We start from the raw sequence: 18401 nt of genomic DNA, 5'->3' as shown, positions 1-18401 counted from the left end.
TACCTGTTCCTGCATTGTACGTGGGGAGGAACCGCAGAATCCGAGTGACTGAGGTTGGAAGGGACCTTTGGAGGTCATCTTGTCCAACCCCCCTGCTCAAGCAGGGATGTCCTAGAGAGTGCATTTTGGATGAAGCAGGAGATGAAAGTGAGTAAAACTGACTTGGTCTCCCTGCTTCTCACACAATTGACACATAAAACTTTCAGGACATAGGCAGCAGAAAAAGTTACAAAAGCATAACCACAAATGAGTTGCACTCACATTTGTTTACTACTCCACTCAAATATAAAAACCTATATTTAATATACAGTAAGGCAGGCAGAACCAGTTTCAAGGTGAGATAAGCAGAGCAATATCTAATGAACCAAGATTATACAGGGCTCCACTACATCAGTATTTACTTCAAATAATTCAAAAAGTGAATGAATGGAGAGGGAAGGAGCCATACTTTTGCCTCTGTGCCAGGACAACCCCTCTACCCAATAATTCCTCCTCTGGGACTGTCTGTCAAGTTAGATCTTACCCTGGGCAAAGATGGGGTAAAAATAGTAGGAAACAGGCAATATAGGCAATAATGTGTGGGCATGCATGTGTGTCACAGATGTTGTCAGAGCCTCAGAGATGGAGGACAGTACTATTTTCTCACTTAACCTTATATTTGAAGCATCAGATAGTTACATTTCCAAGAATTCTTCCTTCTCTGTATGGATGCTCTCACAAAGAGAAAGGTTGAGGACATGGTACATAGAGGTGACTAATTGTCTTTTTCAGAACATAAAATTTGGAGACCTCCAAATTTGGTTATTGGGATCAAAAGTTTTTCTAAAGTAGGAAAAAAGTTAATATAAATGGCAGCACATATGTGTGTGTGTGTACTCACAGATACTTTCCAAGATCTGCATTAGTCCCTTTGCCTTCCTGTTCTCCCCATTCCCCGATTACCAAGTAGGCATCTCTTCCACTGATGGCAGTCTGACCGACAACAATTGCTTGCAAGAAGGCTACACTGGTGCTGGGAGGGAGGGAGGCATTTAATTGAACAGATCAGATACAAAACTGTACAAAAAAAAGCCTCCTGAAATCAGACGCTAAAATGTCATACATACCTGCAGTCAGGCAAAGAAGAAAAGATGATTAGCCAAATTATAATAAGGCTTTTGAAAATAGCACATTAATTCTACTTCTCATGTTAGAAGACGAATTTTATTGCAATTCAGCAAATGAGCTACACCTGTAAAACTGTTTTGTATATCCAATTCACATTTAATGTCCAATGGATTGAAATGTCACAGGAAAAATAAAAAAGGAAAACAGTACCTGGTTTTGTCATCATAATGTAAACTTCAATGCCCACCCTTAAAAAAAACAAGCCAGTGATTTCCCCACATACTAAAATATATAGTTTATACGGTATTGATGCTTTATCTTCATTTAACAGCCAATCTCTAGGTATAAAATAAAGAACTACAAAGATGTGAAGTACGTGTACAATATCTTCAAGTATTTTCAAGTATCCTATAGTATCTCGCACTATGGACAAAAATCATTTGACAATATACAGAAAAAGTTAACTCTGAATAATTTCACTGCAGAAACCTTAACATATTCATGAATTCAAAACACATCAAAAATATGGATCATCCGGCTAGTAGGTCCCATTTGAACAATTTGAAAAATACTCTTCGTAATGGAAAAAGTTGTAGAATAGTCTTCAGTTCATGAATATGTTTTCAGCTACAGAATGTCAGATGGTTAAGTTTATGGCAGGTAAAGGCTATTTTTTGTATAAACTTATCATCATAGTATTTCATTACATTTAAAACAAGTCTTTATACAAAATAAAATGCAAATTAATAAAGTATCATTGTATCAACTCTGACAGCATTAATCAAAGAAGCATAAATAATTGATAGTTGATAGCCTGGTTTTTTTTCCTCAAATCAGGTATCAGCCTGTAAACACGTTTGGCCAATTTAGCACTATATATTTACTGCATTATGAACTACTTACTTTTTATCATTATATTTCTCTCTACAGAATGCATGTCTGCTGTTAAAAAAAAATATCTTTTCCCATTAACTGTTACAAAAAAAAAACCCCAAAAACCAGCATAGCCACATTAACCTGCAGCTACCAAACCTGCTCCCTTATTTTAGAAAAGTAACAGGGGAAAAAAAAGGTTACAATTGCATTATTCTATAGCTCATTTCTGAACAAAAAATGCAAGTTTTAAAAAGGGAGATGGATTTTACAAAGCTTTAGTTAAAGAGTAAAAGATGCCAACTACACCATTTGTTCTTATAAAGAGTCATCCAATTCAGCAGAATGGCATGGAAGGAGCAAATGCTGGATCTTAACATTATTCTGTGGGACTGATGCTACCTACATCAATGAAAGAAGTAGGCTGGTTTGTGGTAAACACTGAAGAGTGGTAGGGATTATGGCCGCTATACAGACTGAACTGTTCTTAGATATGCCAGCCAAGTCTCTTCCCAAAACCCTAGCACAGGCTACCGCGGAGCTATATTTAATATCTCAGTCTTCCTTGGTGGCCTCTGGATCCAACAAAACCAACATTTTTTTGCTGCATTTCAGAACCTTCTACTGCTCTTCAGTGGAGCAAATCCTTCCAGACTCAGAAGTCCATACCAAAAAGTGCTTTGAATCTTAATGGGATTAAGCATAGCCCCCACTGTGAGAGAAGCAGGAAGAGTCTACCACAAAGTGGTCTTTCCTGTGAAAATAAAGCAACTGAGGAGCTGGGAAGATGACCTCTGCATCTTCCTTTTGCACCTGGACAGCTAGCACAACAGGGTACTGTCACTGATGGACAGCTTCATCCTCCTGTGCTAGCCAAAGAACCACCGCTTGGGAACGAGCAAACCCCAGCCTGTGTCCATCCCAGGTATCACTAACTGTCATAATGAGGCCAAAAAGATCCACACCAAAGCAAGCCATTAAACCAATGGTATCATGCCACACTAGGTGAACTTGTGTAAAGAAAAAGAAAAAAAAAAACCACCACACAAAACCCCAAAAAACAACAAAAACCCCACACACACACTTAATTCAGGGTTAATTACCTCATGTAAGATAAAATTAATCCATACTTAATACTGAGAGACACGTTTTTAACAGGATCAACTAATCTGTTAAAGTCAAAATAATTAATCCAACCCTCCTTTCTTACATACATATTCCCTGTGAAATACACAGGCCTAGTAAAGTAGTCTTAAATATAGATGAAAGCACTGTAATTTTTTTTTTTTGCTATTATTAATACATAAATAAGCAATCTGGGGCAAGCGTATAAAGATTATCCCAACATATTAAGTTGAATACATGAAATCCTTAGAATAAAGTACACCTGTTTTATTTTTACCTTCCAACGATGGAAAAAACCAACAAAACCAAACCTGCACACAGAAAATACTTCTGTGAAATGCTCGTGTAAGCTCCAGACTGTGAAAGAATTCACACCCACCCAGCATGAGGAGTAGCTTCGACATTGCCCTTGCATCTTCCTAATGCTACTGTGAAATCAAAAAAGAATCTTGCTCTGATAAGTAGTGACAAAGGAACTTATCAGTTTAATAATGAAATAAATAGGACAAAGTAAAAATAGTCAAAAATTTAATACATGTGCTATACTTATAAATTATGGAAAAAAGCCTATCACAAGATGTGACTAAGCTGTGGGTAAAGAAAAGGTGCTACAACATTGTATGAACTGCAAAACTTGGACTCTGCTTCTCAAAAGAGAGACAATACTGAGATAAGTTTATACAGTGGAGACCTCTTAAATACATAGCCCTGAACTTCTGTACAGTAATTTGTGATGCTGATAAATCAGCCTGTTAAGTCACATATTCATTTCAAAGAGATTTTTATCAGAGGATTCAAATGAACAAAGATGCCTTTAGGCATTTGCCAAGTTCCAGATCTCCAATAAATTAAGCTTTCAAAATTTTTGTGTTTTATTGTAGAAGTGGACTAAAGCTTTCTCTGCTAAAAACAAAAGCATCTGAAATGAAGCAGACTGTGGCAACAGGACCCAAGATATATTCATTCAAAAGGAAAAGAAAAAACCTTACTACTCACTGTCTTTTCAGAAAAATTAAGAAATCCTTATATTTGTTAGTAAGGTATACCATTATTATTTTGTGGGGCATAAACACCTTTAGTCATCTGGCATTTAGGGAACTTGCATCCCTCTTTATTAGCAGTTAAGAGAATTACCAGCAGCAACCATATACCAAACTTTGAAAGGCTGGTTCAAGTGGAAACATTTTTGTGTTATGAACAATTATTCCAGGTTTTTCATTTAAGTGGGCTGCACTGTAAATTCTGAATTGCAACATAATATAGCCAGTTGTATCATAGATTTTTTTTTTTTAAAGACAAACTTACAAAACACAATGATAGGTTAAATAAATAAAAAACATCAGTTAAAAAACACGCTTAATTTCTTCTGTGCAATTACGTACCAATATGAAAAATATTACTTTGAGCTCTGCACATTTCATGGTTCAGTCTCCTGGTTTTCACTAAAAATAATACTGACAACAAAAATAAAGGAAAAAATGATTTGTTGACACATCAGTGCTTTGGAGCTATTAAAAAAAGCACACATCAGATTTGTAGTTCCCTTGCAGCAGAACATGACTCGATACATTAAAAATCAAACATTGGTAATAATGTTAATATATAAAATATTAGTTTAAAAACTATAGAATGACCTTCTCAGCAGAAATGGAGTGTATACATTGCGGTCTATGACATACAGCATATCTGAAGGCAAGTTCACAGAATGCTGAAAGGCTCACTGCACATTTTCTATGGCAAGGAAATACTGCAGCTTTAAAATAAGCTGCACAATACTCATCTCTATCTCTTTCACATGAAAGTGTGTAAAAAGCAAATCAGCAAATAAACTCTAAAATAGATTTATACCAAAATCCTCTTTTTTACATTGAGTTTACAGCTTCTATCCATTTGCCTGTACTATTTTTTGAGTTTCCTTCAAGAAAAGTCAAAGTTGCATTTTAGGGCCATGAACAAGTTCACGATACAATGTACTGGCAGACAGAACTTTTGCATACTAACAAGATTCACTCCTTGTTGCTTTTTTTTTTTTTTTAAAGATAGTTTTTCCTGTGGGACAAGAGGTCAAATATCGATTCCTTTGACAAGAGATGCCTCCAGCGTAATGTTGAACTCCTGCAAGGTCTGCAGCACTCGAATCAAAGAATTCACAAGAGTATGATCCTTAATCAGTGCTATGTCTTCATACATCTGTGCTGTGATTGGGCAGTCTGCGAGCAGGGCGATCCAGTGATGCAAAAGGTGGTCTCTGACAAAGTGGCAATTTGCAATTTGGAAATAAAAACAAAGCCAAGTTAATTTCTCATTTTTATTCTTTGCCTTCTAAACAGACCTACCATCTTCTCCACATATTTTTATAAGGCAAGGAAGGGGGCAAGTCTGTGGAGCTTGATTAAGTAGGGAGCATCTGAGAGAGATGTGTTTCTAGGCTTTCAACCCCTCACATCAAAAGATATGGTGCTCAGGAGGCCCGGAAGTCCCAAGCAGGCCCAAAGTCACTAGCCTGTTCCACTGCCTTTGTGTCAAGAGGCTTCTAGCTGGTCCCAGCTTCCCTCCTACCATGAGCAGGTGGAAGGTGAGGAATTCACCCAGTCATTAACTGGAGAGGCCTCACTAATGGATGGTTTTCTGTTTCTATCTTCCAACCTTGCTAGCTGTACATGAGAGGGAGGCTATTCACACCAGCCTACTACCTTTCTCTCCTGATTCAGCTGCTCAGCTCTTTGGGATACTCAGTTTTGTATCTTGGATTTCCCACACTTCACATACCTAGGAACTCAGTCAGGGCATGGTTCACTTGATCCTTCTTTAGTTACATCAAAGAACTGTATAAGTAATAGTCAAACTGCACAACCCAGCAGTTGTGTGGCTTTATCTTACTAATATGCAACATCCTTTTCATTTTATTAAAATATCAATATTAACAGTAACAACAACAACAAAGAAGTTTCTTTATACCTGGCTCCAAGACACACCAGCATCTGAAACTTGCCATCCTTCCCAATGTTTCTAGGGGTGTTGTTGATAGCAGTGATAAAGCGACAGAAATTCCTGGCCCTTGTCTGCCAGTTCTCTTCTGGGACCATTTCATTCTGCTCAAGGGTCTCATAGTACGTTTGTGCTTTTTCTTAAAAGAATGGTGGGAGATAACGAAGTTTCATCAGTGCATATAGCATTCCTAAAATATCTGAACTATCACTCTCCTGTGCTTGGAATAAAATAATTAGGCACTATGACCTTCAAATTTAGATGATTAAATTTAATACCACCTCAGTATAATGCTTCCCCATAAGCATGCTTACAAATCCATAAAGCTATCTGATGCCCATATTGGACTGCTGGCAACGCAGCATGAGTGACTGTGTCATAGAGGGGACAGTTAAAGTTGAAAGGCCCAGAGTCAAAGCTCATCCATGAATTTTCTGCATGATTATGTCTAGGCATTGTTTTTTTCTGTTTGATTCAGTCCTGTGTTCCCCATGTGTAAAACTGGGATTCCACTTCCTTCCCTGTGAACAGTGCTAAAGAGGTTCTAGTATCTACTGAATTTTGAGACGCTACAGTAAAATGATGATATAAGGAGATGCTGCCAAGATGCCTCCAAGAAGTATGCTGTTCACACCAGCTGAGACACAGTGGCAATGAAAAGGCACACGGATGGATATATTTCGAAGACACAAGCAGGCTCTGGTATGTCTTCCTCCCACTTACCTAAAAAGTCCCAAATAAAGACGTTTTTGAAGAGCCTTGGAGATTTAAATCCATGCTGAAACACTTGCTCAAGAGCTGAAACAAGTCCACTTTCTCCACACAGCAACAACGTCAGACTACCTCTCTGCAAGCACACACAGAAAGCACACACACTTATTATCTCAGTTTGGAAGCCTGGGACACAAATGTCTCATGCATCTATTACTGAAACCAGTTTTTAAATAAATAATGCCCAAAGTTACAGTCTACTGTCAAACAGTGGCTCCAGACAGGATGGCCCAGTTCTCACAAGTCCTGAGCATTTAAAAATTTGACGACATCTACGAACGAGGCTGAAGAAAGCAGTCTCAGGGCCTCGTCGTCATCAAATGAAACCACAAAAAGGCCAAGATAAAGATCATGAGCACGTTTTACCTATAATAGCCACTGTACAGAAAATTATTTTCCTCTTTTACTAAGTAATAAAGATCACAGGTCCCTTGTAGCAGGTGCCTCAGACTGTTTGCTTATCAACAAAAACAACATTTAATGCCATTTTTAAACCTCAGAAAAAAAACCAAATTCTTCTTTAGAACATGATGGTAAATTCTATTTTGTAAAACCAGTGCATGACCACTTGAGATCATTGTGTAAATGTGATCACCAACCAGAATTATACTGTATATGAATTTGCCATGCTATACTGAACTTAGAAAAGATAGGTGCAGAAGGAATGGGAAGACCTATTTGTAAAAAATTAATGACTTTCAAGAGATACCCATACAGGAGCCAGCACTGCTCTACACCATTCCTGCTCACAAGGACTGGATTTTGATGCTTTGACACAGGCATGCTTCTTAAGTTTGTTTCAGGAAATAACTGCTGTGTTGGTTAAGATGATTACATATATAATGTGGAAGTGTACCAGACTCTTTGAGAGCACTTCTGATTCACTTGCAGAGGGGTGGGTGTGGGTGTTGGTCTCTTGTTTCTTTAAAGTGGCCCGTGGGTTTTCATGTTTTAAGTAGCAAAGATAATGCAAAACAGGCATAAAAAAAGTAGCCAGTACTCAATGTAGATGTAAAATATCAGTTAATGCAGAACAAACTAAATAGGAGGCAACACTCTTGACAGTGGTACAGGTAGAACCCTCACCAGAATTTGACTAATAACACATTTTCCAATAACAGAATGTTAACATTTAAATTAACAGAATGTTCCAGTTAGCAGCAAAACTGAGCTATTTGAGGATGTACTATTCCAACAGTGTAGTCTCAGTATCTCATTTTTGCTTCACTTAAGGAATTTTCAAACAGATGGCTGTTCATTCAGTTTAGTTATTTCTGTTATATATTCTACAATGCTTACTAATAAGACTTTTAAGACAGTAGTGCCACTACACAGACAACACAACTCCTCACCTCCTTCTCTGGCTTGTGGAAATGCTTGACAATACCATTGACAGCTTCACCAATAGCTTCTTGTATCTGACCAGTATTTAACTCTGCAAAATAGAAAAATATATCCAGTCACTCTGTAATAGCTTTAGAAATTGTACCTGTGCATGAGGGACAAGGCATACACAAAAAAAAAAAAAGAAAAAAAAAAAGAGAGGAGCATGAACCAGTATAATCTATACTGTTAGTGAAAAGGTGCTGGACTGTGGGCAATAGAAATCCAATTCTACTTTTATTTACTATAGAGGATGTAGAAATGGAGATGGCTTGTTTATAGTCTATATCAAAGTTAACACTGTGGTGTTTCAATACAACAACAGGTGGAAAGGCTTTTTACATATTACGTGCATTTTCAGACCAGGGCCCAAACCTAAGAAAAGGAGATGTGCTTTGATTAGGACCACCAAATCTGGGCATCCTGGAAATAACTTCCTGTGATAGTTTCACTGTAAATGCAAGCATACTTGGGAGCAAAGTAACCACCCAATTTACCAGGAATAAGACAACCCCAGAACAGTGATCTCAACAGAAAACTGAAGTCCATGAATAGAAACCACTAGCAAGCTTTTTCATCCATGAAGGGTAGAAAGGACAGCAGGACAGCAAATTTCTACCTTCCTCCATAGCATTCATTCCACAGATGAAGGACCAGAATACAGAAAACACCACTAGGGCTGCTGGACCAGGAGTCCAGAGACATCTTCTTTCCTTCCATCCTTGGAGACTTTCAAAACTTGAGTAGACAGAACAGGTTGCTCAGGATTATAACTCAGAAGTTAGATGGACTTTGAGCAGGGGGTTGGGCTAAGTGAGTTTCACAGGTCCTCTGCAAGCTACAGTTCTAAAATACAAGAAAACCTACAGTTCTGCTTGCAAGCAGCTCTTCCCAGGTGATGATGCAGAACAGTACAAGACAAGACATCCCCCACCACTCACTTGGCTTATTGTTTGGCGATATAGTGACAAATCTTCTGATCATGCTTGGTGACTGCTGCAAAGGAGGGGTTCGGCACTGCCGCTCATCAGCCTCAGTGTGGGAAGTCAGCAACTCTCCCACCAGGATCCTCTCTAAGCTACCATCATCCATTCCTTTTCCAAGCCACCTTCCACAGGGAAACCTAAGAACATAAAGGAGATATTTGGATCAAGTCCTTCAACCCAGATTCACTTCCATGCCAAAGACTTTCAACTGCAGTTGCATAAAACCCCAGTTCTGCTAGTATAGTTATTAGAAATACTTCACTCATCTAGCAACAAATAAACCAAGTCTTGGTTGTGGCTTTTGCCAGCAGAGGGAGCAAAAGTAAAACAGCTTTTCAGTTCCAGGTTTGTGCTAAATGTTGCACTAGATGATCTGCAAAGCAAACAGTGGCGGATTTTGTCTTGTGTCCTATATGTAGCACATGATTTGAGGGCTGCAGAGGAAAAGAGTTAGAAGGGGCAGACCCACTACACACTGTAGATGGGTGGTGAAATACACCTGTGCTTTCATTGAATATGTTACATAGCAGGCCAGCCACAAAAAACCCCCAAACATATACTTAGATGCCAAAACACCAATACATCTATTGAAATTGGGGTATTAAATCAGACACTAGAAAGCACATGTGCTCACTTGCTCATTATCACTTTCTATGAACAAATGTTGATGTCAGTTTAATCAGCTTAATTGGAAAACTGAACAGCATCCAAAAAGAGAATCTTGCCTCTTCATTTAATTACAAACAAACTGTCATGCAGAACTCAGTGAACTTACCCCATCAATTTGTCATCAACATGAGCCTGACAGTTTCTCTAAACAAAGGACAGGGCATCAAACTATGCTGTACCTAACACAAATAAATTTAATTCTTACCGTAAACCTTGTTCCTTTACCTTCACTATGCAAACACAGGTTTCTAACAGTCATAAGCCCTTGTGTTCCAGCTTGTGTCCAAAGACCTCTCTCTAACACCTAGAGCACTCAGCCTCAATACAAAATACCACCCATATTTGGTAAGCAGCAAGCTCTAACTTGCTATTTCTTCCTTGGGCTCAAGAAAGATTATTTTTAAGATGTGTAACAGTCAACTCATCTTCTCCACCAATGTTTGGAAGCTAGACATGAGCATCTGCAAACTGAAAACTCTGTTTAATTTTGTAAGAATCACGACTTGTTTAATGTCAGAAGCCAAATGACCTTTCTATGCCTTCGGGTAGCGGCAGCTGTAGACACAGAGTTCTAGGAGGTAAGACTTTTCTAATCAGACAAGCCCTACTGTGCCAGCTCCCTGCAGAAATTCTACTTACCCAACATGAAATGTCAGGATGATACTTACTTGTAAGTATGCCCTGTTATTTCATTTCTGACCATAACATATTCCACTAGCCACTTGGCATACAGCCCTGAATTATCATGTCCTATTTGCACTGTGGTCAGTTTTCCCAGGTTCTGGCACTGCAAATTAAACAAAGAGTTTGTCAAAGTAAACTGAGAGAGAGCAGCATGTTGGAGGAGTAAACTATTAGGGAACATGCTCAGACAGGGAATCAGAAATGTGGTTCTCCTCTTCTGACCGCATGATTGATTCTGGGCTTTTTAGGGGTAGGCTGCTTTATTTGGTTTTGTTTGCTTGCTTTGTTTTGTTAAATACTATTTTGGTCAGCAGAGAGAACATCAGTTGAACTAGATTTTTCAATTAAATTTTAACCAATGCGTGCGCACACAAAAAAATCAGAGCAGAATCACTTCTTTGTTTCCAACAGAAGAGAATATGACACCTCCCACCATTACAGCACAAAGTTGTAATGTAAAGACAGTCTTGTCCATCCTTGCACTAAGGATTTGTCAGTCATTTTGCTCTGCGTGTTATTAAATATAGATTAAATTTGATATGTACAGGCACAGGAAGTATTTGTGACTAACCACATAGACTAAAGATACAAAATGTATGGCAAGATGGTACAGCAAGGGGAGAATTTAACACTGAACAAACAGAACATCCAAAGCATTTTTATATCAAGCAATACAAACCTCAAAAGTCATTTCTAATATATTCCTGGGGATCTGCAGGACTCCTGTTTCACCCAGTTCTCCCGAGATACAGATCCAAGGATTGGCTGTAAACATTGAGCCACCAAGTTTCTTGCTGGGAACAATCAATATATGGTATGGTATCACTGCAAACACAAGAAGAAATAACACTTCAAAAATGAAGAAGGATAATTATGTAACCTCTCTAATGAGGAGAAGGCAAAAAGGTAAGTCATAAAATAATACTGCAGTACCATGAAATGTTAAAACAACATCAGAGCTGCTATTTAATCATGCTAACATTTGCACACTAAGCACTGATTGACAATCAGGAAGTGTACACATAGCAGTCATTAAGAAGCAGAGCTGATAGCAAAACACTGTCAAATGAAAAAAGAAATATGGATGGAATAATGCCTTCACTGAGTATAACTTTTCATTCACCAGCCTCAAAACATGTCATGAAGATGGTTACTTGTCCCCAGCTTAGAGACAAGGAAGTAAAGACAGAATATTCATGTATCCAGGACTACGTTGCAGCTCAGCATGCAACTCAATGCTCGACTCCTAGCTGCCTGCTTTTGTGTGTGCATGTATGCACACTACACAGCTAACACCAATTCCCATTCAATTACTAACCAAACTCTTTGTTTGCAGGGTTTGCTTGCAGCAGCATTCACTACTGTAGCTAAACAAATTCAGTGAAAATACATTATAATGCTGCAAGTTTCTCTGTACCATGTTGCTCTTAGTTATGCTAACTGTAAGACTTCTTGATTTTAGAAAGAACAAACAATTTTTTTCCCCTCTAACTGGCACCACCCACATGCTCAAACACTTTCTGGTCCCCTGGTTTACCAGTGACTAATTCAACATAGTATCACCTGAGTTACAGCCCCTTCTCTGACTCAGGAGGCATGTGCTCCTGAGGAAAGGCATGTGCTCTTCAATCGTCTAGCATCTCAGGCACAGCCCCCTATTAACCAAACTTTTATAACAAAATCCAATTATCTGAATGGTCGTTGCATTTCTTGGCGATCTGCCCTTCTTTTATAGTGCATAAATGGATTATAGTTAGGGCTTTTCAGCTGTGGCGTTTAATACATTTCTCCCTCAATGACTCCTCAGCTGTCAGTGCCCTCAAGAAAGCATTTGGTGGTTGGATTTTCTTAAAAGCTTGATGCTCATAGCATTTAAGAATTAATTAAAATGTTTCCCTTTTTATTTTCTGTGCTGATAGTCTTAAAGTAAGTGACAATTTAACTGCATCCAGGAGACCAGATTTTAGCATTGTCCAGAACTTACCCAAAACAAGACCAAAACCTATTTTGCTTAGATGTCTGCTTGCTTTGTCTTTCATCCACATACATATGGATCATAACATACCATCAAGAGGAGCTCCTACCATGGGGCCAGAGGGGTCCTTACACACAACCCCACCCCCAATTTTATAAGCCTTGCTAAAGACTTTCCTTACTCTGCCTTACTAGTGAGGTCCTGTGGCAGCAGGCACACAAATGCATGAGAACTCTATAACACTTCAAGCATCAGCAACAACAGGTTAAAAGTTTCTCTAGGGCATCTTTTAAAACAAAAAAAAAAAGGAAGGGGGGGGGGGGGATAAACGGAAAAAAAAAAAAAGAGAGTACTTCAATGTGTTCCAGAGTTCTGATGCAGCCCTCAATGGGCATTTCATTGTTATCCCAAACTCAGAGACAGGCATGTGGCAAAGTAGGCAGAGCACAAAAAGGGGAAAGGTTTTTTGTTTTCTTTTTAATTCCTAGCATGTGTTAATATTCTTACCTTGATAATGAACAATCCATACTGTTCTTGTTTAGCATGATGCAAACAAGCCCACCACAACATTTTCTGTTGAGAACTCTCCCCCAACTAAAAGGATTAAAGCTGCCTGTATTTTACAAAGTTAGAAACAAAAGCCTTTGGTGACACAGAGACACACATTACTGCCCACCAGAGAGAATCATAGAAACAGTGATACAGCACACACAGATGGATACCAGGAAGCAAGCAGAACAATTACATTAAGGCATGTTGCTCAGAGCTGTTTAGAATTTTGGATAAAGGACTCAACCAAATCTGGAAATCAGAGTTCCAGGGAAAGCAAATACTTACAGATTGTTGTGAAAACATTGGTAAAGCAAAAGTAATCAACAGCATTGAATGACAGAAGATGATATAAGAATTGTTCTTTCTCATCATCACAGCGGAGGAATGCATAACGCTTGTAGAGTTTTCTGACAAAGCAAAACAAATAATCTGTCATAGTAACAAGATGCTTTCAGTGAAATGTTTTCTATTATGCATATTTATTAGGTAAATTATGAAGAATATGCAAGCGATTACAAATGACAAGTAATACTGGTAGAGCCAACAGTATTTAATGTGCCAAGATACATCAACACTCTGCAAGCCTGAAGTGCATCAGTCCAATACTTCACACTATTTTCCACTCCTCAAAAGCAAGGTTTGGGGTGGTCTAAGGGCCTTCTCCCACCCAAAAACACCCCAAAAGATGGAAAAAGGACTTTTGTACTTTCTTGGAAAAAGTTATCTGACTTCTTTTGCCCATGTAAAATGACAGAACTGAAAGAGAGTCCTTGTAAGTTACTTCTGAGCAGATGGTGTTGTGGGAGAGTCCTCCAGCACATGACATATGACCATTAGAAGACTGTTTTCAAAGGACACTAGGGCAAACACTGGGGTTGTATTAGGTTATAGGTGATAACCCAGGGCCTACAACAACCTGCACATTAAGCTAGAGAACAGCTTCAGTGTTGACAGTACACAGCTCCTGACATAACCAAAATCATAGGCATGCAAAGGTGGCCTAAAGTCCTACTGTTCCCTCTTACTGGGTTGCAAACTCTTTGCTAGGACTGCAACTCTGCACAGAACTGCAACTTCTTTTAAGTGGAAGTATCAAAAGATGTAGCTCAGTAGCCTTCTCTCACTAGTGGAGACACTAATGCCTATGCAGAAGAATGCACTGTAAATGGAAACAATCTTATATACTTACTGAAATTACTCAAACACATTAGAGAATTTAACACTGCAAGACTTGCAGCTGAGAAACCTTGAAAAGAACGTACAACCTCAACCTTTTCAAGTGCAAATTTTGACAGGAAAATACTCTTAAAGTTACTCACTTGTACATAGCAATCACCACTATTTTTGTTAATTATGCAACCAATAAATAATACCAGTGTTGGTGAATAATCATAAAGGAAGAGCATGCCAAAATGCATCAAAATCCAACTGATGCTAGAGGAATATTCAAAACATCATGAATGCACAAATTAGGTGTTAGAAATGCTGACACAGCCATGGATAGATTGTTCCTGCTAGGAGGGCATCCTGACAATTCCCCTCAATTTCAGATATCAATTACAAAAAAGTCAGCTAGTGGCTCACAAGCCAGAAATTTGCAAAACAAATCAGTGATGATTAGCACACACACATATTCTCACTTACATAACAAATATAACACCAGAGATTGACAGGAAACATTCAATGGAAATAAAGATACTAAGCCTTAAATCAACATAACCTGCCTGTAGCCACAAGAGCAGCAAACCAACAAAGGTCTCATGGGTGACCATGTCCATGTTTCACTTGAACAATCTGAACCACATGTTTAGACAGCCTGTCCGCAAGGGTATGTGCTGTCCTGACTTTTCAAAGTGCAAGATTTCTTGGTTTACTTGTGCACCTAAAGGTCTGAGGGGAGTGAAGCTATGTGTTTTCCTTCTCTTCCCTAACTCCAGTCCCTTTGCAGACTAGAAAGAAACCAAACATGTTTCAGTTTTCTTATATTTTTTAGCAAATGCCAAGTGAAGAGAATGGGTTAATTAAAAGATCTAACAGTTGCTTCAAAAAAGAACAACACACAACCATGTTAACTGTAAAATGGCAGAAGCTGCATAATTACGTTTAGTACCTCACCGAACTTGGCAATGCTTCCTCTAAAAACAACAGATGAAGCACACTTTAAATCCATGCTGCCTGGAACACCATTCTTTCTTTAAGTAGGATATCTAAATATGCAGCACAAAACACACAAGATAACAAATTGATGTCATTCCTATGCAAGTTGCTCCTTTGCTTGTCACTTTCATTTTAAATGTTTTTGCTGCTATCTCACTCTGTTCTAGAGAATCAGAATCTGTCTGATAGACCAACAGTACATTGGCCAGTGTTAAGAGAGTTGGGTTTTTTCTTCTTTTTGTGGGGGGTGGAGTGTGGTGGTGTGTGGAAAGTCCTCTCACAGCATTTTTTCTCCATGGGACAAGCACTGCTAAATTTAACCTGATCTGGACTTTTGACTTCACTGGAGAGGCCTAACCTTAATTTAGAGATAGAGGTAAATTTACTAGCTGTCCTCACTCTGCCCTTCAGCTTTTCCTTGCTCGCTGTTGGAAGGCTTAATCAGAAAGTCCAACATAATTCAATACAAGGCAAATCTCCAATAATTAGGCATTAGGGTTCAGGGAGATTGGGGGAGAGAAGTTTCTTGGAAGGTGATGTGAGCGGGAGGAGAGGAAAGGAAGAGCAGACAGCAGAGGTTAAGCTGTCTCCAGAAAGAAGTCTTCAATTAAAGCTAATAACGATTACTACGGTTCATACAAGAGAACCTTTAATTTCCACACAGTAAACAGTATATTCAATCTTATCAGCAACACATTTTTTTTTCTGCACAGGTTACACTGAATAAACCTCAAATTGTTACTTCTAAAACAATTAGTATTAAATATGGCCTGTACTCTGATTTGTGCAACTATTGACAAAGGAATTATTTATGTTTACAAAGATAATAATGTACATGTGCTCTGGACATCACCAGGTAAATAGGTTCTTGTGCTGAGCATTTCTCCTTTCGCCCTTCCAGATGCGTACTTATAAGAAGCAGCACTAGCACAGAGTACTTTTGACAGTTTAAACCAGCAGTATTTGGAACTCTCTCCAGGTTCAAGTCTTCAGTTTTCACTCGCATCCCCCTCCTCCCCATACTTCTTACACTTCTTCCATTTTCTTCCTATAGTACAATTACTCTTTAGTGTTTTGGGTCTCAATGGGTGGGTCTTTTCATAATTTTTTGATTACTTCATATACAAGGAATTGAAAGTCACATATTTTGAAATGTTTAGGAGAAGTAATAAAAACAAAAACCGGATCATAATAGCAGATATTTGACTATTACAGAAGCCCTTCACCTTATGTTCTTAAGCAGGCTACAAATGCAAAACCTTTACTGTGTAGGAGAGGACAAACAAAGCTGAGGTGCTGTCAGTTTGATCCAGACATGTGAACAATCATGCTCTGAAAGATTTAGATGGAAGATTTCAAAAGATTATGAGATCTCATCTTGAGTTTATTGCCCCAAAATGAGATGCAAGAACTGATCTTCACAGCCTTCCTAGTCACCTCCAAGGTACTGCATGTAAACCATTCATCTGCTCTCTTAAACCACACCAAAAGTCGATTTTATCTACATTAGTTTACATGGCACTGAAAGGAGTTACAAGAATGTCTCAGATTTGGAGGCAGAAGTGAGAAGCTAAGGAACAGTCACTTTGAGTCACACTAACAAGAACCACAGAAGCACATCTGGATGTGCCATTACACTCTTCATATCGTGACAGAACTGCATACAAGAACCTAAGCTGCACTTTGTCATGCATTGTGAAAACACACAAACAATCCAAGGAAAACAAAATATCCCACAGTTACAGAAAGGGGGCCAAGATGAAAAGCTTGACTCAGCAAAGTAGTGGCATTTGGATTTACGCTCAGTTTCATTTAATCCCTAGTAATTTTTTAGGATTTCACCTTAAAGTCGCAGACAGTCTACGCTGACAGAACTGATTCTGTACCTGAAGAACCCCAGCACTGAATCATAAATTCCCAAATAGCTCATACACGGGTACAGAGACACACTTCGAAGGCTACTTTGTTCTATTCCTTTTGCACACTGCTAAGCAGATGGAAGAATAGGCACTTCTGGATTTTGAAGTCAAACAACTAAACAGGCTTAATTTTTAAAAGCTTTGCCCAAGATAAACCATCTTACTTTGTGAGTTCATGATCTGAAAGCAGCTGTTTTAGATGCCTAGAGAGCAACTTCTTTTCCATAGAGAGACGAACCCAGGCTCTGGCCTTGCCAACATCTGTTTTGATCTCACTAATGTTCTGGATATGCCTGAAAAGGAGAAAAAAAAAAAAAAGGAAACTGCCCAGTATTTTCAAAGTGTGACAGTTCTTTTGAACCAAGCTAGGCTGAAGAAGGAATTTTGCCAAGAATGCAAAATATCAGGCAAACTACTGGAAAAAGAGGCATGACCACCTTAATACTCAGCAGTATCTAAATTCCTTGCATATCTAGCTGAAAAAGAATAAGAGCCTGAAAAGGAAATATCTGCAATGCAGTGCCCTATTTACAAAATTCTAAACCAGGCCCATTGCCTCACATGATTTAAGAATCATTCTGGACCTTATCACTGCAATATTTATGGCTGAGTGCTTTGGAAAATTAAATACTGTCTTTCCAGGCTCAGTAGTAGCTTTTCTTGCATACAAGACACAAATAATATATTTTGAAAGGACAAGCATGTCCCTTGAAAATCCTCAATTCACTCCTTCCCACTAAAAAAAAAAATCAGATGTTGGTAAGGAAAAAGAAGGAAAGAAAAATAATTTAAAAATTAATCTAGAAGTTCTGCATATTGTTTTTTGATGTCCTGAAAAGAGGGCATTGAGCAGAAGTTATAGTTTAATTCACACTACAGTACTCAATGTTAGATAAACCCATTCTTTAGATCAAACAACTTCTTTAAACTGCTTTCTTCACTGAGAAGCAGGAGTGAGCTCAGAGCTAAGCAACCAACTTGGCAATGACTGGGAAAATACATATGCTACACCCACATCTCTGTGGAAATAAAACAATACAGAATACTTACAAAAAGATGAAAACTGTGTTAGGGTATTTCTATAAGCCAGTAGCTGTGACAATATAAAATCTGCTCAGTACGAAACGTTTTTGTAAAGGTCAATGGAAAGGTTGCACTATATACTTTAAAACAGTTCAGCAGGTTCTTTCCCTACATCTCCCTCCTGATGTA

The 18401-nt window shown here is 38.5% G+C and overlaps 1 protein-coding gene across 3 annotated transcripts in view; it reads right to left on the bottom strand.

The window, feature by feature from the left end:
- Positions 1-1185: 1185 nt before the first annotated feature.
- DENND5A (DENN domain containing 5A) overlaps positions 1186-18401 on the bottom strand; it is a 71715-nt gene continuing 54499 nt past the window's right edge. For 2 of the 3 annotated variants that reach the window (XM_072863672.1, XM_072863673.1), the window contains 9 exons: positions 17354-17482; positions 13399-13520; positions 11266-11411; positions 10571-10689; positions 9189-9370; positions 8217-8299; positions 6817-6940; positions 6064-6232; positions 1187-5353 (listed from right to left, as the gene is read on the bottom strand). In XM_072863672.1, coding sequence (XP_072719773.1) covers positions 5170-5353; positions 6064-6232; positions 6817-6940; positions 8217-8299; positions 9189-9370; positions 10571-10689; positions 11266-11411; positions 13399-13520; positions 17354-17482 — 1258 coding nt within the window. In that variant the 3' untranslated portion in view covers positions 1187-5169. Of the gene's footprint in view, positions 5354-6063; positions 6233-6816; positions 6941-8216; positions 8300-9188; positions 9371-10570; positions 10690-11265; positions 11412-13398; positions 13521-17353; positions 17483-18401 lie in introns of all 3 variants that reach the window. The other variant, XM_072863674.1, reaches the window with a different exon arrangement.

The sequence above is a fragment of the Ciconia boyciana genome, chromosome 6 (assembly GCF_034638445.1).
Source record: "Ciconia boyciana chromosome 6, ASM3463844v1, whole genome shotgun sequence".
NCBI classification, from domain to species: domain Eukaryota; kingdom Metazoa; phylum Chordata; class Aves; order Ciconiiformes; family Ciconiidae; genus Ciconia; species Ciconia boyciana.
Note: the sequence above shows the minus strand (reverse complement) of the source record. Positions and strands in the feature narration are given on the sequence as shown.